General features: G+C 38.3%; 1 protein-coding gene and 2 pseudogenes across 1 annotated transcript; 2 read left to right on the forward strand and 1 right to left on the reverse strand.

Moving 5' to 3' along the window:
• The first annotated feature begins 5618 nt into the window (after positions 1 to 5618).
• LOC126593785 (uncharacterized) lies at positions 5619 to 6281 on the forward strand (annotated as a pseudogene).
• Positions 6282 to 8698: 2417 nt separating this feature from the next.
• Positions 8699 to 18039, forward strand: LOC126593786 (uncharacterized; annotated as a pseudogene).
• A 4742-nt stretch (positions 18040 to 22781) lies between these two features.
• Positions 22782 to 23525, reverse strand: LOC126592203 (uncharacterized). Its single transcript, XM_050257929.1, has one exon. It carries the CDS (start codon positions 23523 to 23525, stop codon positions 22782 to 22784), a length of 744 nt encoding a protein of 247 aa, XP_050113886.1.

A 23525-nucleotide genomic window follows, 5' to 3' on the forward strand; every position in this document is an offset into this window, starting at 1 on the left:
AACTGCAACAAAATTGTTCCTTGCTGAACCTTTTCACGCACAAAATGGCAGTCTATTTCGATGTGTTTAGTTTTAGAATGCAAAATAGGATTAGTTGCTAGAGCCATGGCAGATATGTTGTCGCAATGAAGCAATGGTGTAACTGAAGAAGAAAGACACAGATCATTGAGTAATTGTTGAAGCCATACCACCTCAGCAGTTATAGTTGCCATTGCTCTATACTCGGCCTCAGTAGAAGAACGACTAACAGTATGTTGTTTCTTCGAACTCCAAGAAATAGGATCGTGACCTAAAAACACAATGAAACCAGTTGTTAACCTTCTGTCATTGGGATCCCCAGCCCAATTAGCATCTGTGTAAGCTCTAATATCCAAATTGCCAGGTTTAAAACACAATCCAAGCTGCATAATCCCTTTGAGATACCTTAAGATTCGCTTGACCGCAACAAAATGACTTTTAAGTGGAGAATGCATGAATTGACAGACTTGATTAACCGAATAGGCTATATCAGGTCGAGTAAAAGTCAAATACTGGAGGGCACCAACTATACTTCTGTAAATACTTGGATCAGGAACTGGAGGACTACCATGAGTTAAGAGCTTTTGATGAGGATGACAAGGAGTTGTACAAGGCTTACTGTCTAGCATATTTGTCTTGTGCAGCAAGTCCTTGATGTATTTAGACTGATGAATAAGTATTCCCTGAGATTGATACTCAATTTGCAGACCAAGGAAATAGTGTAGAATTCCTAAATCCTTCATATCAAACTCCCTGGTTAATTGGTGTATCACAGATTGAACATGGGAATCATCATCTCCACTGAGTATAATGTCATCAACATATAGGAGTAACACAACAATTGAATGACCATTATTTTTGACATATAGAGATGGATCAGCATATGATGCTTTAAAACCCAAACAAAGAAGGAATCTAGAAAACCTTTCATTCCATGCTCGGGGAGCCTGTTTAAGGCCATACAAAGACCTTTCAAGTTTGCACACAAACTCTGGATGATCCTTGTCAATAAACCCCTGTGGTTGAGACATATACACTTCTTCATCTAGAAATCTGTGCAGAAATGCATTTTTGACATCTAATTGTTTAAGTTTCCACCCCTTTGTAGCAGCCAATGATAACATCAATATGACTGTAGTAGGTTTAACTACAGGACTAAAAGTCTCATAATAATCAAGGCCATCTTCCTGAGAGAACCCCTTGGCCACTAAACGAGCCTTATACCTTGCAACAAAACCATCATGATATCTTTTAACCTTATAAATCCACTTACAACCCACCAAGTTCTTGTGAGGTGGAAGTGGAACTAAGGTCCATGTTTTCTGTTTAAGAAGAGCCTCCATCTTCTCAATCATTGCACATTTCCACTGAGAACACTTTGAAGCAGCACTGAAAGACTGAAGTTCCCGATCCAGAGATGAATCAATTGACATGGTAGCAGAAAGGCCTTCTTTTTAGAGATCCCATACTTAGACCTTATTTGCATTGGATGTGTGTTAATGTTAAGCACAAGAACTTGTTGCAGATTTGGAACTTGAGAGGTAATCACATCAGGATTGTTTTCAGAGGACACCAACGAAGATGTAGAATTTGAGACAATTGAACCCCAGTAGAGAAAAAATCATTAAGTGTTTGAGAGTAAGACTGAGTAACAAGGACTTGAGAAGAGGATGATAGATGTGGAAATGGTATTGGTATGATTGGAGGATGATGAAAGGTATTAGAGTGACTAATCAAGGCTGGATGTGGTTGAGTGAATAAATCAGACTTGAGACAAGAGTTGGACAACCCATGAGCACTAGGAAAAACAGTTTCATCAAACAATACATGTCTGGACACAATAAGCTTATTATCCTTTGTAACATAACAAATATACCCCTTATATTGAGCAGCGTACCCTAAGAAGATGCATTGTATGGTTTTAGGTTCCAATTTATGTTGTCGATATGGTTTCAGGGAAGGGTAACAAGCACAGCCAAAAATCCTTAAACTCTCAAGGCGAGGTGGAGACTTAAACAACATCTCAAATGGAGACTGCATCTTTAACATAGAGGTAAGCATTCTATTAATAAGATAAGTAGATGTAGCACAGGCATGAAACCAAAACTTAGGTAAAAGGGAAGCTTTTTGAAGTAATGTAATAGTAGTTTCAACAAGATGCCTATTCTTTCTCTCAGCTAAACCATTATGCTCAGAAGTGTAGGGGCAAGATTTTTGGTGTACAATCCCTTTAGATTTGAGAAAATTTTGAAATAGAATACTAGTATACTCTCCCCCACCATCACTTTGTAATACTTTAATATGTGCAAAAAAATAAGTACGAATATAAGCTTGGAAGTGCACAAATATCTCAAAGACAACAACTTTATTAATCATGGGAAATATCCATGTATATCGTGTACATTCATCTATAAACGACACATAATAGCTATACCCTTCTAAAGACTTAGTAAGAGAGGGACCCCATACATTAGTATGAATGACTTCAAAAGGAACAAGAGACTTTGAAGCCACTAAGGGAAAAGGTAACTTGATAAACTTGCCTTGTAAGCAATCAATACAAGTTTGATATGTGGAATTACAGGGAAAATTAATATCTAACTTACTAAGGGCTACTTGAGTTACAGAGTTGGCTAGATGACCCAATCTGCAATGCCAAAGATATGTATTGATTTTCTGTCCAAGAAATGCTGCAGGAGTTGGCTTTGGTTGTTTGAGAATGGGAAGTGGATAGACAACTTGGTTACTCAGTCCTTGATATAGTACCTTGTTGGTGACCTTGTCTTGTAAACACACATAAAATTTATCAACAATACACCTACAATTATTGTCTTTGCACAATTGATGCATAGACAATAAGTGTTTTGATAAGTGTGGAACATGTAACACAGATTTTAACTCAAGTGTATGTGATGAATTAGATAAACGAGCTTGACCAATGTGTTTAATTTGTAAACCTTCACCACTAGCACTGGTAACTGTCTCTGATGAAGAATAAGGAGTGACAGCTTGCAAATTGGACAGATCAGAAGTCATATGATTAGTTGCTCCAGAATCGAGTAACCAATACTCTTGCTGTGGTGCTGTTGGAGAGAAGTTGGTTCTTGCAGTAAAGGCACCAGTTGAACCATGTTGAGGAGAGAACATCTCATTTGAATACTAAGAGTCAGACATCATATCAGGGTTCTGCACTTGAGATTGAAATGGATGTGAAGACTGAAACTGATGTGGCAACTGTGGAATAGAAGAGTGAAATGGATGATGCTGAATCACATTGGGAGATTGAGAGAAGTTTTGAGATTGAGGCACAGAAACAGGTGCAGAATTGAGTCTGTCAAAACATGTGGCAGCAGTATGTCATTTTCTGTGACAGATTTGACAACCATTCTAAAAACAATTGAGAGCTACATGTCCCTTTTTATCACATATTTAACATATGAGCAAAGGTTGAAATGATTGATCTCAAACTATCTGAGAGCCAAGATTCTGAAACTGAGACTGAGATTGAAAAATAGGTTGTGCAGAGCCTTGATAACCAGAGGGTTGATGAAAACTAATATTAAACTTCTTGCCCTTACCCCTGAACTTGTAGTTATTCCCCTTAAAGTTGTTATAAGTCCCAGAGCCATTCTTAGAGACAAATGCAACAGGACCATTGGTAGAAGAAAATGATAGTGGCTGAAACTGAGACATCTGTGAACCAGAAGGAACATATGACCCAAAATCAGAGTTGCCAGTGGGATTGTTAGTATTGGAAGAGCCACCAGTGTCATAAACTGAACGTGAAGTATTTGCAAGCATAGCTGCCATTAAAGATGGTGACTTGATGACCTCTTCCAATGTAGACTCTTCTGCCTTCAACTGAGATCTAAGCTCTTTTATTGAAACTAGATTCTCTCTCCCTCGAATTACAGACTTAATGATATTATATTCTGTAGGTAAGCCTCTTAGAGCTACAATGACAATATCCTCATCAGAAATCACAACACTAGCAGTAGCTAATTGATCCCTACAATCTTTAATTCTCTGCGAATGAAGATCAATAGATTCTGGCCCTTTCTTGATGTTTTGCAAATCAATCTTCATTTGGACAATGCTAGTACAAGTCATATTTGCAAATCGCTCCTTAAGATTATTCCACATTTCTTGTGAGCTTTGACAACCAATTACACAAGATAAAGCAACAATGGATAATGTTGCAGTAATCAAAGTCATAAGAGCTTTATCATGTATTTTCCAAACTTTATAAACATCAGTGATTGAAGAGTTATTAACTACCAATTCACCATCAGAACCTGAATCATCATATTTCGAAGGACAAGTAATACATCCATCAACAAACCCCATAATGCCATTCCCTTCTAGCAACAATTCGATCTGAAAGTTCCGAGTAACATAGTTCGAATCATCCAACTTCATAGTAACAGTGTTTCCAACATTGGGTATAAGCGAAGAGATAGGAGATTGTGTGAGTGCTAGTTGTGTAGTAGTAACCATGACTAATTAACCAAAAAACAATAGTTTCAGAGATTCAATAAATCCAAGAGACAGAGAATCACGAAGCAACAATTGCTAAGAATCAACAATCAAGAACCAGTAATGAATCGAATCAAGCAGAGAAATCGAAACAAAACACCTCAACTGCAGCGACGAGACAAATTGAAGATGGATCCAACCACAGATCCAAGTAGCAATGACTAATTCAACAAGCGACGACGAATAAAAGATCGACTGACAGAAGAAATGCCACCGAAGAGCTCAAGAAACCCCAAAAGAAAATTTCTAGGGTTTTTAGAAATTTCACCGACACGCACCAACAAACCGTCACCGGAACAACAAAGACGAGCGGAAGCATAGGAATCGTCAACCAATAGTGTTAACCTTAGCAGGCGAAGATACCATGATAATTCTAAGATTTAGCTATGGAGAAATGCAGAGAAAGAATTCGAAGAGAGAGTAGTGAGAGAAACTGAAACTTTTCATATATTCACTATTACATCTTTTGCCCTTTTTATAAATACAACCACACACAACTAACTTCTAGATTCACCAATACAATAGAGACACATGGCAGTGCCTAACAACTCTATCAACTAACAATACATCATGTAATCTAACACAATCTAACAATTAAGTTGATTAGGGATCGGAACCAAAATGACCCTTTAAAATATTTGAGACATTTAATTGGGTTCAAAGAATTAACGAACACTTTGTTCTATAATTTTATCGTGATAATTAAATAGACAAATGATTTCACATTTAATTGAATTTTTGTAAAAATAATCTATGAATCGAGATGTACAAAATAAACAATTTAAATTGTTAAAGTTCAATGTCCAGGAGAGCCACGACTAATTCCCATTTTTTTTTCTTCAAAAAACATAGAAATCCTTGTGCGGCCTGTGTATTTTGATCTGAGAAAAGAAAGGGATCATACCGTATACTGTGCTAGTACTATATATAAGAAAAGAACAGAAACGAAGCTCTTTCTCTCCGTCTCAGTCTCACATCCGATCCGACGACGAACCGAACAACTAGGTACTCGATTTGCTTAAATATATTTGTTGTAATTAATTAATTAAATTTAGTTAGTTAGAATGGAGGCTGCTGGTGATATCAGTGCTCGCAAGGGAGTTACGGTAGGTGCTGTGTCCGCCCTAGTTTCCCAATATAAGAAACTATCAGTGTGTAACACCTCGGAGCATCTCTTAAGTACTAGACACTCTACGGGCAAGGAGGTGGACGAGGAAGCACATCAACCGAGCTAAAAGGCTAAGAAGAACAGATATCTGGCTGCCAAAAAGCCGGCCTATCGTTCACCAAACAAGAAAAAGGCGGCCTATCAATTTCCCGTTATGCCACCATGGCTTGCTGACGACATGCCTGTTGATGAAACCCACTTTCCCGAATGTCTCTGCCTTTTGACTAATGGTGATGGTCGCAAGGTTGCATTATTTGATGAGCCGTCTGACTTGGAAGATTTTTATGCTGATCTAGAGAAGGCCGATGCCAGGACGAAGAAGTACCTGATCTGGAGGGAGGAGGAGAGGGAGAAGGAGAAGGAGGAGGCAAGTGCAGAAAGACGTGAGGAACGAGGCTAGGAAAAAGGCGGCCTATCATTCGGGGTCTCGCGAAGTGACCCTACCCTTGAAGACGTAGGAGGAGATTGTGTAACTTTTATAGATCGACACAAGGACTCGTCAAGGAGTTAGTCACTTCTAGCTAAGATATGTAATCATCAGGTGTTTTTACTTGTGCGTATTGTATTTTCGGAACGATTTGTAATGTTGACTTAAGTGTACTCGTGTTTGGCTTTTGGGAAGTAGACTTTTTGTTTTGCGTTTTGAGTTTTGAGTTTTGCGTGCATGGCCAATTTCAGTAGAAATGAATCGTGATTTCTTGGATTTAATCGATTGCACTACTAATGCAGTAGCCAGTTATCTGTCAATTAAAATTGTTTGACATGCGCACGACACTCTTTAAAGAGTAATACAGTTACTCGTCCATAAGTTCTTAATATGCAAGTTACGTGAATTAAATTGTCGAAAAATTAAACATAATAGCTTCCAATCTAATAACACAATTGTAGTCTGAAAGTTTTTTAATCACTTTCTCTTCAAAACCTCTTGGAAAGCTACATTAAAGGTAATAAGAGTTTCATTAATAAAATAAAACGAGAAACATCATCTATAAGGAATATGTTTTCATGATTACAAACCCAACAAAAAACACAATAAAGTTGCTATCTACATATATAACCACACATCTAACCAAACAGAAAGATAACGTTCACAAGGAGATACCATTCGGATGACCATATGAGTACTTGTAGGCTTCCTGTATCCTCATTAACAGCTACACAACACTTTCTTGGTATAGTTTAACTGGTGGATTGGAATACTGTCAGAACAATGTTCAATCTCGAGGCTGAGACAATATCGAGTTTTTCCAAAGTTTTTTAATCTCAAATTCTGACTTGAGGTTCTCAACAGTTTTTTTTCTGGCTCTTTAGGAGTCCCGTTGAGATTTATGTTATCGACGTAAACTTCAACTATCTTAAATTCGAAATGTGACTTGTTGATAAACACGTAGAGTCATATTTTGTTATATGCGAAAACCCTTGCTCTATGCAAAACACTTCTCACACACCCGAGAAGAATACTAACTATCCTAACCCTCCCGTCAACACATTTTCAGTTTGGATAAGTAAATAACATTGTATTGACAATCGGCAATATCTTTAGTTTGGATAAGTAAACAATACTGAAGTCGTAGAATCTAGCAACATAAAAGCACCTTCAATTTTGATAAGTAAATAACAATGCTTCTGGTTGGTTGGTTATATACCCAAGTCTCTGGAGGCGAAGATCTCTCAACTTTTTTGCCCAAAGATGTCACTTTAATAACTTCCAAGTGAAATGAGATGTTCTATAATTGGTTACTCTCAGATGCATTTCATAATTCAATGTTCAGACAACCGACCAACATTCACTACTATAAAGACACATACCATTTTAACGTAAAAAAGAATAGAGAAAAACTAATTTAGGAACCAAATGGTTAACCGATGGGCACATTACTCAAATACAATTGGAAATCCGAAGAGGCCTTAGGAAAAGTTTCCTTAAAAAGTAAAAACAAGAAACTAATAATGTTGAGTTTTGCGTGTGGAATACGAAAAATGTAAAAATTCCCAGTCCAGTCCCGTCCCATCCATTGTACCGTCTCTCCGTCAGAGCAGCTCCAGCCTTATCAATAGGCCGGGGGATAGTGGAGAAGAAAAGGCCTGAGGGCCTATCAACTTGCTCCAGCCATGAGGAGCCCGAGCTAGTGGAGAAGGCCCGAGCAGGGGGCCTGTCAATTTGTGACAGCCCCGGAGCCCGAGCTCCAAGCCCATTTTTTATTTTTTTCTGTCAGGCGCGTGCACCCCACTCGCGCGTGGGGGCGCGTCGCCCGACAGCTTTTCAGAAAAAACAGTCAACTTTTCAGCTTTGCACAGTTACCGTTGGGAAGCCACGTGGCTTCCCACGGTCCGTTCGATCTCAACAGCTCCTTCATTTGGACGGTTGGATCTCAACGGTAAAAAAAAAAAAATCTGATTTAATATCAACCGTTCGATCTGAGATCAACGGTCGATATTAATATGCTTTATAAATAAAGAAAAAATAGTTTTAAAATTAAGAAAAATTACCGTTGTGACACGTGGCACAATCTGGAGTGTTAGAATTCATTTTTTTTTTAAATCCAACGGCAGAAATTAATTATTGGAAAAAAAAATAAAAAAAAATGGAAAAAATCCGAAAAAATTGTAAAAAATCTGAAAAAAAATTGTAAAAAATTGTTTTTACTTTTCTATAAATACCACTTCTTCTCCATCTACCTTACGACACGTGGCATGATGACATTGGATAAAAATCTTATCGAAATCCATCGCTAAATAATTGTTTTTTTATAAAATGACACGTGGCGCAACGAGAACGATTTAAAAAATCTTATCCGAAATTACAAATAATTTTATTTTGTATTATTTAAACAAACAAAAAAAACTAATATTTTATTGCCTATTGCCAGGGGAGGGTTCCAAGGGTGGAGATGCAAATAACAATTACTGTTCATTAATGACAGTTACTATTCATTAAAAGCGGTTACTGTTTAAAAGGGTGTTTAAAAGGGTGGATTCAATAGTGGATTTGTGGAGTTGCTCTCATAAACGACGCCGTGGGTTGAGGGTCACACTTTTAACCTGACCCGCCGCCTCTTATCACCACCGCCAGCGCCACCGCAAGAAAATGAGCAAGAGGATGTCCGGTCCCAAGCGGAGGCGTATGTATTGGGGTTTGGGTCGACTCCGGTCGATTCTCATGGCGACAGCGACAATTGATATTGCTAACTCGCAAGTGTTTGTAGAGGTATTTATTTATTGCTTCTCCTCGATTCTCATGATAAATTGCTATTTGCTAAATTTTAGTTTGAAGTATGAAACCTTTTCATGTTTTCCTTCCTGTAATCTCTCTCTCTCAGCAACAATTAGTTTAATATTATCAATAAAACTTGTTTTGGTGCTAGGGAATTGATGAGAGAGAGGGAGAGGGAGGGAGGGAGGGAGGGAGGGAGGGAGGGAGAGAGAGAGAGAGAGAGGGGTTGAAAGCGTGAAGCTTTTTAAATTTTTTTCTCACCTATTTGTAATGCAGAATGGAGGACGGACATTGCTGAGCTATGTGGGCCTGACTTTCGAGGTTTGCAATACATCGGTGGATGGTAAACTAAAATCTGCTGGTCGACATTGTTCTCGCCTGCAAATTACATGGCTTTGGAACTACATATGGACAACCAAAAGCTAGCGCTCTCGTACACTTGTCCCCAGAGACCTTGCGGTTGCGGTTTCAGGTGATTTTTTTATACTCAAACATCCGATGATTGATGGCAAAGGTGGTTCTGGTGTTGTATCTGATGATCCACTATCAACAACTTCAGTGGCTGCTCTAGAATTGGTGGTTACTTGTGAATTAGATTTCTTGAGGATTTACTTGCATTTGTATCTTCTAAATCTTTTGTCTATACCTACTTTTTGTCTTGTGTTGCTTGCAGCATGAGATAACTTTTGCTTCTAAGATTAACTTATTTTTGTTTCAACTTCGAATGTGGTGCCGGTTGCTCTTCCTCCAGATCCCCTGCCACCGTTCAACTAGAACTTGGTCTGGTTGATGCATTTCTCAGTTTTTGTAGGCTTGGATGGCAAAGGTGGCTGGCTGAAATTGAATTCAGTTTCTTTGTCCTTTACTCCTCACCCAACAGAGTTGAACAGATACTGCTTTATTTTGGGTTCGAACATGTAACAGCTGCTGCTGCCTCTCACAGTGTTGGTAAACTTATGGGAAAAACCAGATGGGGCACCTTTTGCCAGTCTTAATGTACAAAAACGTCAACCACTACCTATTTTCCTTGAGCTCGTCTGAGGCCCGTTTATCTCTAGGGTTACAATTCATTGATTTCCTTGGCGGGAAAAGCTCTCTGTGGTGAGGGTCCTATTAGCAGTGCACCTTCATAATATTACCCTTTGTTGCATTGCATATATTTTCATACTTTCTTTGTCCATTTATGTTTTGTCATAAAGAAATCTGACTTCCACAGTGAAAGTGGAAATTATTTTTATGAAATGTTTTTAAACTTGCAGAAGAAAAAGTCTTCTTCATTTCTTTGTATTTTGTGAATTAAATTTCATCAATGAATACTATAATTGTCTTACCTCCCCGCACAGGATATCTGCAAACAGTTCAACTTGAGCGGAGAAAGTCCTTAGCTTGGAGGCATTGCCAGATCCTCTATTACATGTTTGAGAACGGTTGGTCATTTTTTAAGCAAACCATGAAGCAGTAAAAGTAATTTCAGCTTTGAATCTCTCTTGGGTACCACCAATGACATCGAGTGAAGAACAGGCCACCCTGGTGAATTTCTTCCTAGTGCTACCTTGCTCTGTTTATCTGCTTTTCCATGTAATTGTGTCCAAGAAGATGCTGCTTTAGTTGCTGAAGAGCTATCTGCTATGAATTTGAATCCTTACAGCCGTTCACTTACCCCATTCCGAGCTCTAGGAAAGTTCGTCTTAAAGAGTGACCAGCAGGTAATAGTTATATTGGATCTTCCAATGCCGTACACATAATATCTTCCATTTGGTTTAAGATCTGAAATTCTAATGCTATGAATTGTTTGGCCTCATTCAGTCAATTTTTCCAAATTTTGAGATACTGTATCATTTTCTTTTAACATAAAAGTAAGTAAATAGATAAATAAAAAGATTTTAAAGTGATTTCAATGAGAGACGTGAACGAAACTGGAAAGTTTGCATAAAGATCTGCGTACATTTATGTACCAATAATGCATCGATACCTGGTGTAGCACGTGTGAGAAGTGTGTCAATTCTCGAAAATAAACTATTGCACCTTCTGACATGCTCTATAGAGAACCTTTTCTTACTGACTACCGGATTTGTATGTTAGTATTCCTGATCTTGTCTATTTTGGCACTATACACAAATAGGATGCATTGCTATTGGGAGTTTATGCAAGAAGGGAGGTTTTTCATGGGAATACTGATCATGCAAGAAGAGTATTTATTTAGCACGGCATTTTCATCTGTCGAGTGTTGATGGCTTACTTTGATAAGGTCTCTAGATGTTTATTGAAAATATGTTTTATTGTATATCAATTTAGCTACTGATATTTGTTTCATAATTTTTTTTTCTCTGTCCAATATGAGTTTTTTTTTTCGTGAGGTGGTTAGATTTTGGATGTATTGTGTTTATTGGGAATGACTAGAACTTAGATTTTTGCCAATTTGGCATCAGAATCGTTGAGGGGTTAGCTCTTTCTTTCGTCAAATTGATAATTCCTTTCAATAATCTTCAACCTTCTGTGTGAAGGTTTGTCATGGACTTTATTGGCATTTAGACATTGTGTTTAGTTTAATCTTCCACTATTGATTTGAGCAGGAATTACGGTCGGATGTTTTGCTTCTATAAATCTGGGATGCTGAGACGGAACTTGCCAACGAGCATGGCGATGGGTGTGAATCATCATTTCATGCTATGCATATTTTATTTTGCTTAGGAAGTGGTGCAATATGAAGTCTGTAGAATGTCAACCATTGGAATTGCTGGGAGCACGGCAAGGTTTCATGGAAAGAGTAAGAACAGTACGAATGGCAGGGGTGCAAGGTGGTATACATGGATGATCAGTCGGTTGTTCTCTTATGTTTCTGATGCTTTGTTTGAAGAGTTAACCTCTGGATCAGGCTTTTGCAATGGTGCTTCCAGGTAGTTCTCCTGTGCATCTCCTCATGTCCCGTCGTGCTAGTAAAATTAGATTTGATTCAAGTAGCTTTACTTGATCCTGTCAGTCATATTCCATAGTTCTGCTGCTGTGTAGAAAGGGTGTCTTTTGAGTAGCATACTTTTTAAGTAGAGTAACTAGCGTAGGTGTTAGCGGTAGGGTATTGAATGCTTTAAATTTACTAAAGAATTATGAAAAAGGGTTGGTGAAGGTATGGAATCTCAATCTCATAATACGCATGTATTAGTAATGATGCCGAGCATCGCTTTGATTGTATTAATACGTGATGTTTCCTTACATGGCTGGCAATGGCGATGCCGAATATGCAGGTTGGCGGGCGGGCGGACGTCGAGAATAGAATTTTGTTACAGTGGCTGTACTCGACGGACGGAGGCTGCGGCTGGTGGTGGTTGAAGCTATCTCTCTGTGCGTGGGTGGGAAGAAGGAAAGGAGAGAAAGAAAAAGACGACCAACGGTAAAACCCAGACAAACAAAACAAGTCCACCAAAGCCCCCTAACCCTAACAACAAGGTTTCTATCAGAGGAGAGGAAGGGCGCTGCCCTTGGCAATGGTGTTTCTCTCTTTTGACGTTTAGCTGCTACTGAGAAGAGGGAGAGGGAGAGGGGGAGAGGGAGGGGGAGAGAGAGAGAGAGAGAGAGAGAGAGAGAGAGAGAGAGACAGAGAGACAGAGAGACAGAGAGAAAAGAAGAGAGACAGAGAGACAGAGAGAGAGATAGAGAGAGGACACCATTGAAGGCGGCAGAGAAGAGGAGGCTGGGCAGCACTTGTTTGGGGTATTTCTCTTTCGACCAAACCCTAGTTGAGTAGTTAGCTAGGGCTTTCCCTTTCCCCCGATATACGATTCTCTGTCTTTGTCTTTGTTTGTTGTTTGTTGTTTGTTGTTAGTTCTCACTTTTATCCTTCTTGCAGGGCAGTGTAGTGCGGAGAAACCAACAGAAAACAAAATGGGGCTGCTAGTCTAACAGTTTGCTTGCCGACAAGAGCCAGAGCAAATCATGGGGTATTGCGACACTCCCTCCCCTCCCCTCCCATTTATTTCATTTATTTACTAACTAACTAACTACTTAAGGGATAATTAATTTGATTTGTTTCATTTATTTTTCAATACTAAGGTAATTAATATTGGGTGCATATCAGATGTCCTCCATTGTTATATATTGACTAGATTATTGAAACGAATTCGAGTGGATTGGATTGATCTCTAAAGTTATCAACCCACACATAAGGATCCCTATTGAAATTCAAGTTATGTTACAAACAAAAAGAAGATATAAAACCCTTGTGTCCACCCCAACCAACTTACTTGGGTCTGACTAGCATAAAGAAAACCTATCAGTTCCAATTCCAATCCCAGTCCCACTCAAATTGGTGGTAGGGTAGGAGAAGGGGAGATAACATGATAAATACTAGGGATCATTCTTCAACCATCTTCAATATCTACCTTCAACTTGTAGGCTTCCCTGTTCTAATCCATATCCCTAGAGACGACCAAACAAGGCCTTGAAGTAACCTTTTGCTACCGGTTTTGATTTATGTTCATATCAAATCAAATGAAATGAAATAAATTAAACCCTAACTTTATTGTTTTAGAGTCCCTTACGTTGCCTCTTCCTCCCTCCATTGCCATCTTTCTTGTCAATTCTTCCTTTTTTTTTATTCCTCAGATTGTTGTCCATGTCCATTCGTTCTTAGTGATGAATTATCAACACAAGCCAGCTTTGTTGATAACTTGGGGATAGTAGGCTGTACTCTCATGTCATTAACTATTGTTTGCTTAATTTTAATGAAGATGGGTATTGATGCATTATCTTATTTATCATATTTGAAGGAGAATATATAGGTTAAAAGTGAATTGGTTAGTTATGATCCAAAATGATGTTCGCAGTCAAGGAGTAGAACATACATGTGTTGCTCATGCAGTCGCACGTACAGTGGAGGCCGCCCTGGCTTACAACTATAGGGTTAGACCAAGGGTCTCCGTTAGAGACTTGGCACTCAATGTAGGTGCGCCCTACATGTTTGAAGTAGAACCCTACACTGGCAAGCACAATGGTTCATCCTCTTCATGTGAAGAAATTGAGATGACAACTATTGTATTAGCTTATCGGTCTGCTGGTGAGTCTAGGCCAGTAGATTGCTTTTAGTTCATAAGTGAACATTGGACAATGTTGGAAAAATTTTGGTGAGTCGAAGAAGGGAGACTTATCGAATAAGATTAGGGGCCCGAAAATAAAAAACTATTCATGCATACCCACACAAACACTTGACCAAAGAGGAGGAGTCAAAGTTGTGATCCATGGTTTTAAATGGTTCACCAAGCAAATTCCAATTGCACCTGGTTTTCCTATATCTATTCGAATGCGGGTGCCCGGTATCAATGTTGATAGAGGGCTATTGAGATGCAAATGATGAAGGCGCTTCAGACGCATCCTGCCATTGTTCTCATCACCTCAATAGATCTGCACTTTCGCAATTACAAGCACGGAGTCTACGTGTCGTCGCTGGATGAGCCTTGCGAGGCCCATACCCATGCTGTGACACTTCTTGGGTGGGGAACATATGAAGAAAAGATCACCGACTTTGGGTTGAAGAAAAGGAAGAGGGATGAAGCTCCGAATGTGGGTGAATTTTGGCGCATCAGCAATCCATGGGGCAATGATTGGGGTATGAACAGATTGTGGTATATTATAAAAGGAATGATGCTCCCTTATATCCACCACATTGCATTCCCCACATTTGACAAGGAGAGAAGTCTACGTAACCGCGGATTGCAATATTACCAGCCACCAAGGTATCTCTAAAAGCAGTCAAAGGTAAAATAATTGACTTAATTGTTTTAAATTATAATTAAAGGCCCTGAAACCTCGAAGTTAATCTTTTATCATTCAATTTATTTCATTCTATGCAATGCATCTTCATTATGCCTTAAATTCTATACGTAAGATAGTTGGGCAATACATGACATTTAGGCTTGTTTGAGTGGCACTGGAGTTTGGAAATGAAAAGAAGCAGCACATTTGTTTTGGTGATGTGGGGTTTTTTCTTAATTGGGTTTGAGCTTTTAATTTTCTCTTGATAGATTAATGCGTTTAATAATGTTAGATATGTTATATATACACAGGATGGAAGCTCGTGCTGGTAATGCATATGAGGGAGCTAGATATGAGGTTTAGAGTAAGAGAGGAAAGCTGGCAAGTGGTGATAGTGCCTCCAGGAGAATGGAAACTACTACTACTACCAGCGTTGTTTCTTCTCTTATTTATCATTATAATGGGTTGTCACTTGGTAGCAATAAAAGCGGAGTAGCATCTGATACTCATAGTTAATGCTGAAGTTGTTGCAAGGTAAGTTTTCTTGTGTATTTTTAGTATTTGATAACTTAGAGAAAACAACATTTTCTTTTCTTTTCTAATCCAAATGAGTCATGTTTTGTTTTTGATATTTATGCAGTGTATAAAGGAAGGTCATCATCTTGTGGATCGTAGGATGGCGGAGATATGTAATTTTAAAGAGCAACACATGTTTTGTTTTCTTTTAGCATGTGTTGCTCTTTAAAATTTCATATCTCCGCCATCCTATGATCCACAAGATGATGACCTTCCTTTATACACTGCATAAATATCAAAAACAAAACATGACTCATCTGGATTAGAAAAGAAAAGAAAATGTTGTTTTCACTTAGTTATCAAATTAAAAATACACAAGAAAACTTAACTTCCAACAACTTTCGCATTAACTATGAGTATCAGATGCTCCCCCGCTTTTATTGCTACCAAGTGACAACCCATTATAATGATAAATAAGAGAACCAACAACGCTAGTAGTAGTAGTAGTTTCCATTCACCTGTAGGCACTATCACCACTTGCCAGCTTTCAGCTCTTACTCTCAGCCTCATATCTAGCTCCCTCATATGCATTAACAGCACGAGCTTCCGTTCTGTGTATATATAACATATCTAACATTATTAAAAGCATTAATCTATCAAGAGAAATTTAAAAAGCTCAAACCCAATGTCACTCAAACAAGTGTGTTGCTTCTTTTCATTTCCAAACTCCAGTGCCACTCAAACAAGCCTAAATGCCATGTATTGCACAACTATGTTATGTATAGAATTTAAGGCATAATGAAGATTCATTGCATAAAATGAAATAGATTGAACAATAAAAGATTAACTTCGAGGTTTCAGGGTACTTTATTATAATTTAAAACAATTAAGTCAATTATTTTACCTTTGACTGCCTTTAGAGATAACTTGGTGGTTGGTAACATTGATCCACGGTTACGTAGACTTTTCTCTCCTTGTCAAATGTTGGGAATGCAATGTGGTGGATATAAGGGAGCGTCATTCCTTTTATAATATACCCCAATCCGTTCATACCCCATGGATTGCTGATGCGCCAAAATTCACCCACATTCGGAGCTTCATCCCTCTTCCTTTTCTTCAACCCTAAGCTGGTGATCTTTTCTTCATATGTTCCCTACCCAAGAAGTGTCACAGCATGGGTATGGGCCTCACAAGGCTCATCCAGCGACGGCACGTAGACTCCGTGCTTGTAATTGTGGAAGTGCTGATCTATTGAGATAATGAGAACAATGGTGGGATGCGTCAGAAGCGCCTTCATCATTTGCATCTCAATAGCCCTCTATTAACATTGATACCGGGCACCCACATTTGATTAGACATAGGAATACCGGGTGCAATTGGAATTTGCTCGGTGAACCATTTAAAACCATGGATCACAACTTTGACTCTTCTTTCTGGTCAAGTGTTTGTGTAGGTATGCATGATTCGAGCCGCCAATCTTATTTGATAAGTGTCCCTTTGACTTGCCAAAATTCTTCCAACATTATCCCATGTTCACTTATGAACTGAAAGCAATCTACTGGCCTAGACCCATAAGCTAATACGATAGCTATCATCTCAATTTCTTCACATGAAGAGGATGAACCATTGTCCTTGCCAGTGTGTGGTTCTACTTCAAATATGTAGGGTGCACCTACATTGAGTGCCAAGTCTCTCACGGAGACCCTTGGTCTAACCCCGTAGTTGTAAGCTAGGGCGACCTCCACTGTCTGTGGGACTGCATGAGCAATACATGTATGTTCTACTACTTGACTGCGAACATGCTTTTGGATCATATCTAACCAATTCACTTTGAACCTATATGTTCTCCTTCAAATATGATAAATAAGATAATGTATCAATGCCCCATCTTCATTAAAATTAAGCAAACAATAGTAAATGACATGAGATTACAACCTATTATCCCCCAAGTTATCAACAAAGCTAGCTTGTGTTGATAGGTTTTCTTTATGCTAGCCAGACCCAAGTAAGTTGGTTGGGGTGGACACAAGAGTTTTATATCTTTTTGCTTGTAACATAACTTTAATTTCATTAGGGATCCCTAGGTATGGGTTGATAACTTTAGAGATCAATCCAATCCACTCAAATTCATTTCAATAATCTAGTCCAATATATAACAAAGGAGGACATCCAATATTAATTACCTTAGTATTGAAAAATAAATGAAACAAATCAAATTAATTTTCCCTCAAGTAGTTAGTAAATAAATAGGAGGGGAGGGGGTGTTGCGATACCCATGATTTGCTTTGGCTCATGTCGGCAAGGAAACTGTTAGACTAGCAGCCCCATTGTGTTTTTTGTTTGTTTCTCCGCACTAGACTGCCCTGCAAGCAGGATAAAAAGTGAGAACTAACAACAGACAGACAGAAAATCATATATCAGGGGAAAGCCCTAGCTAACTACTCAACTAGGGTTTGATCGAGTGAGAAATACCCCGAACAAGTGTTGCCCAGCCTCCTCTTCTCTGCCTTCAATGTGCCATCTCTCTCTCTCTCTCTCTTTCTCAGTAGTAGCTGAAGGTTAAGCAGCAGCTAAACGCAGAAAGCCGCAAGTTAAAAGGCGGGCTATAATTCGGGGTTCGGCAAAGTGACCCTACCCTTGAAGTAGGTAGGAGGAGATTGTGTAACTTCTATGGATCGACACAAGGACTTGTCAAGGAGGTAGTCACTTCTAGCTAAGATATGTCGTAAGTGTTTTTACTTGTTCGTATTGTATTTTCGGAACATTTTGTAATGTTGACGTTAACTGTATATTCGATAGCCTCTATACCTCTAATTATTTACTTGTGTTGGGCTTTTGGCAAGCAGACTATTTTTTAGTAGAGGTTTAGTAGCATAAATAGGTTAAGCGTTGGTAGGCTTATAGCAAGCAGGCTTTTTTTATTTTTTTTAATTTTTTGTTGAGAATACGATGATGGGGTGTTTCGTGTGTGTATCTATCGACTTATGTTCCCAACAGAATGCCGGTTGGTGCTTAGTAGGACTCTGTTCATGGTTTTCTCCATCCCCTGGCCTCCTCTCCCCGTCTATGCTCGGGCTTTGATTATCTATATTGTTTATATGATCAAAACACAAGATATACAATTATATAAAATTTGTATGAAGCACTTACTTGATGAAGGTGCAGCAGCCATGTAGACTACACGTGACTAGAAGACACCAAGTCTGATTTAGTTTATGTGATCGGACGTAACACCGATCTTCTGCAAACTCCTAGCTTTATGACAATGCTCTATGGGAAGTCTTTTTGTCGTATCTAGGGTTGACCGGGACCGGTGCTTATATACTAGCCAAAAGTGTTAGATTCCATCCATAAAGGAAAGCTAAGAACTCTCCTTTCTTGACTCTCAAGTAAATTATCATAATCATATATTACTATTAAGGACTCAATCAAAACCTACTTATACTGTAAGACACTTAATGTAGGGTTGATATAAGGAAATTAAATCACAATCTTAATTGATCTCCAACTTATACATTCCTATTACATATAGTAGACCATTTATGGTTGATTTATATTGAATAAATCCAACATTCTCCCACTTGGTCTACTAATTGTAATGATCATGCTTCAAAACATATGTCGGAGAACATTGTATCTTTAATGGCCATATCACTGCGATCCAATCCCATCCTTAATTCAAATTTCTGTCAAATGGACTTCTCAATGCAGGACTAACTAGGTTGTAAAGATATTTCATCTTAGAACCTTCATAATCACATACATTGTGTCAACCATTCACATGAAAACCATCAAATTATGATCTAGAGATAAACCTTAACTCAAAAACTGTCTTACACTATATCATCTCAGGTCCACTTTATTGTAACTTTCTTAAGTCACACCTTATGCCTTTTGAAAGATATACGTGTTTGCCAATGCAAACTTTTTACCATTCCAAAGTCACACTTATGCTTTTAAGTAGCCTACATGTTTACCAATGTAAACTTTTTATCATTCCAAAATGCTACCTTATACTTTTCAAGCATTCTGCATGTTTGCCAACGCAAACTTATATCATTCCAAGATGAATTTATGCTAGATGTATGAAACATGCATGCAACACGTGAACACAATCTTTATTCAAAGACATGCAAACAAACAACAATCTTTATTCAAACCCAACCTTGGAACAAACCACATCACAAACCCAAAACTCAGTGAGTCTGAAACACTTATCTTACTGCAGCTAAAAGAAATTAGCTTTTTACTCCCACTAACTCAGCATATCAAAGTTCGAGATCAATCCCATATTCTCTACGTGCTTCTTGAAAGACATGACTGAAAGTGGCTTGTTCAAGGGATCTGCAAGCATTGATGCAGTATCAATATAGCTGATCTTTATGAATCCTTGCTTAATCTTTTCTCTGATCAACTTGTACTTGATGTGCATGTGTTTGGTTCCAGAAGACCTCTTGTTGTTCTTCGAATAGAAAACTGCAGCAGTGTTGTGACAGAATATCTGCAACGAATTTGTGACAATATTGAGAACTTTCATTCCCTCCATTAATTTTCCAATCCATACTGCCTGGGAAGTAGCTTCAAAACAGGCCATGTATTCTGCCATCATGGTAGATGTAGCTACGTTCTTCTGTTTCATACTTTTCCACGAGATTGCACCTCTTGCCATCATGAAGATATAGCTAGAGGTTCATTTCAATGAATCTTGACATCCTGCGAAATCTGAATCACAGTAGCCAACCAAATCGAGCTTATCACTTCTCTTGTATACCAATTTATAATCTTTGGTTTTCTACAAATATCTGAGCACCTTCTTTGCTGCAACCCAATGAGGATGTCCCGGATTCGATTGATACCTCCCTAACAAGCTTAATGCAAAAGGAATGTCAAGTCTAGTGCACACTTGTGCATACATTAGGCTCCCAACAACTGAGGCATACGGCTTGTCATTCATCTCAAGCTTTTCAGCTTCAGTTTTAGGGCTTTGCAGCTTGCTCAGTTTATCTCCTTTAGTCACTGGCACATCACAACCACTACATGTCATATTGAATCTTTTAAGTATCTTGTCAATATATCCCTTCTGTGATATCCCAAGCAAACCTCTCTTTTTGTCACGAGTGATTTCTATCCCTAAGACATAAGATGCTTCACCCATATCCTTCATCTCAAAGTTTTCACTAAGTATTAATTTTGTTTCATGCAGCAAAGTCAAATTAGTGCTAGCTATAAGGATATCATCCACATATAGCACTAATATGGTGAAGTGTCTCCCACTGGATTTGAAATATATGCACTTATCTTAAGAATTCTCAACAAAACCATGTGACTGCATGACTTCATCGAACCTCAAATACCATTGCCTCGATGCTTGCTTTAAGCCATAAATCGATTTTCTGAGTTTACATACTAATTCCTTTCCACCAGAGTCAACGAATCCCTCAGGCTGCTTCATGTAAATTTCTTCCTCCAGAAAACCATTTAGAAATGCAGTTTTTACATCCATTTGATGTAGATGGAGGTCATAGTGGGCTATTAAGGCCATAACGAACCTGAATGAGTCTTTTGTTGAGACTGGTGAGAATGTCTCAGTGTAATCGATTCCCTCTTGTTGAGTGTATCCCTTGGCTACAAGTCTAGCCTTATATCTCTCAATTTCCCCTTTAGAGTCCTTCTTGGTCTTAAAAACCCATTTACAACCAATTGATTTTGCTCCATGTGGTAATACTGCAAGTTCCCAAACCTTATTCTTTTCCATGGATTCAAGCTCACTCTCTATGGCTTTCATCCATTCTTCTCGTTGCAATCCATTTACAGCCTCCTTATATGTAGAAGGCTCATCAATGTTGATATCTGCTTCACTTAAATATACCATGAAATCGTTTGAAATTGCTGGTCTTCTCACTCTTGTAGATTTTCGAAGTTCAGGAGCTAAAACCTCAAGAATAGGTTCTATGACTTGCACTGGTTCTTGTGGAACAATATTTTCAGCATCATGCTCGTCCATATTTCCTATAACATTATCATCTGCATCCCTTGTATTATTCTGTATAACATTTTCAACAACTTCAATAACTGGTGGCAAGGAAATATTGTCTTCTGCATCTTTTTGTGAGTCGAGCTCATCTACTTCTTCGAAGACCAAACTTTGATTCGAAACCTCTTCTGACACTTCTTCTATGAACTTGACTTTATTTGTCTCAATAAAACACATAGAATTTCCAGGGCAATAAAATTTGCACCCTTTTGTTCTTGGTGGATAACCAATGAAGTAACAACTAACACTTTTGGGATCTAACTTCTTCTCATGAGGATTGTATGCCCTAGCTTCGGCTTTACACCCCCATATTCTTAAATGCAATAAGCTAGGTTTTCTGTTGTTCCAAAATTCAAATGGTGTTGAAGTAACAGACTTGCTTGGTGCCTTATTGCAAATATAATTTGCAGTTTTAATTGCATCACCCCATAGAAACATTAGCAAATTGGTAATGCTCATCATACTCCTGACCATATCCTTCAGAGTACGATTCTTTCTTTCAGAGACACCATTTTGTTGTGGTGTTCCAGGATTTGTATATTGAGCTACGATTCCTTCACTTTGCAGATAAAGTGCAAAGGGTCTTGGATTTCTTCCTTGTTCAGTGTATCTTCCATAGTATTCACCACCCTGATCAGATCTTACTATTTTGATTTTCTTGTCCAACTGTTTTTCAACTTCAGTTTTGTAAATTTGAAAAGCACTTAGGGCACTGGATTTCTCAGTAAGCAGATACAAGTAGCAATACCTTGAATAGTCATATATGAACGTGATGAAGTACTTATAACCATCATAAGTAGGTGTAGGGAAAGGACCACATATGTCAGTGTGTATAAGTTCTAGTAATCCACTGCTCATTGTTGCATCTTTCTTGTGTGTACTTGTCATCTTTCCCGTAATGCATTCAATACATGTAATCGGATTATCAAACTCAAGTGGTGGAAGTATACCACTTTTACTTAGGTTCTTTATTCTCTCAATCGAAATATGCCTTAATCTTTTGTGCCAAAGAGTGGATGAAGTCTCACTTTGATTCAATCTCTTCTGTCCAATCAAATGTGCTACACGACATGATTCTTTGCAATTTAGTCTAAACATCCCACCAATATGCAAACCATTTCTAATAATTTGAGAGTTTTTGTAAATTGAAAAGCCATTGCTATTTATTGAAAATACAAAATCTTTCAAAACTAGTTGACTAATTGATACTAAGTTCCTTCGAATTGAAGGTACATAACACACATCCTCAAGGTCTAAGATAAAACCAGACTCTAACTTTATTCTAACTGTTCCAATGAACTCAACAGCAGCTCTTCCTCCATTCCCAACAATCACTGAGACTTCATCCCTTCTTGGCACTCTCTTGTTTATGAATCCCTATAATGAATTTGTCACATGTATTGAGGCACCACTGTCAATCCACCAAGAATCCCTAGCAAATTCAACATTAATTGTTTCAAAACAAACCAAAACTTCACCTTTAAAAATCATAACATTACCTTTTCCCTTGCCACTTTCGATCCACTTTTTATACTTCTAGCAGTGTCTTTTCATGTGCCAGGTTTCTTGCAGAAAAAACACTTTCCCTTAGCTTTAAATCCTTTATTCGCACCAACTTTGAAGTGATGTGGTGTTCCTTTGTTGTGCTCCTGTCTTGCAGTGCTACTGTTATGATAATCAGTCACCATATTCACCATTTTTTCAAAATTTTCCTGCCTTATATGCCGCTCCTCATGTACACAAATTGCAATCAATTCATTTAGACTCCACTTCTCCTTATGTGCATTGTATGTGCTTTTTAACTGTGAGTATTCTTTCGGCAGTGAATTAAGTGCCACATGAACTAAGAAAGGGTCACTCATAGGGACTTTGAGAGCATTCAATTTAGCACCAATATCTAGTAGTTCTAATATACGTTCTCTAACACATCCCATACCATTATACTTTTTGGTTATAAGTTCGTTCATGAGATTACCAGTTTCTGCCTTATCTGATTCTTTGAACTTCTCATCAATGGATGCCAAGAATTCTTTGGCACTCTCAGACTCAGGAATGCCACCTCTTATTGTGTCGGACATGGACCTCTTGATCACCAAGAGAGAAATTCGATTAGCCTTCTGCCACTTCTCATATCTTGCTTTGACATTTGCTGTATCATCTTTAGCAGGTTCTGGAGAAGGATTCTCTCTCGTTGCTATGTCCAAATCCATTAATCCTAGGCAGATCTCAAGGTCTTGTTTCCACTTTTTGTAGTTTGTTCCACTTAGGGTTTGAACAGTGTTCACAGCATTCAT

Source organism: Malus sylvestris, chromosome 12 (assembly GCF_916048215.2).
Source record: "Malus sylvestris chromosome 12, drMalSylv7.2, whole genome shotgun sequence".
NCBI lineage: Eukaryota > Viridiplantae > Streptophyta > Magnoliopsida > Rosales > Rosaceae > Malus > Malus sylvestris.

Bases quoted from the DNA above. Each gene is read 5' to 3' on its own strand.
- LOC126592203 (XM_050257929.1), bottom strand. From the start codon at position 23,525: ATGAATGCTGTGAACACTGTTCAAACCCTAAGTGGAACAAACTACAAA.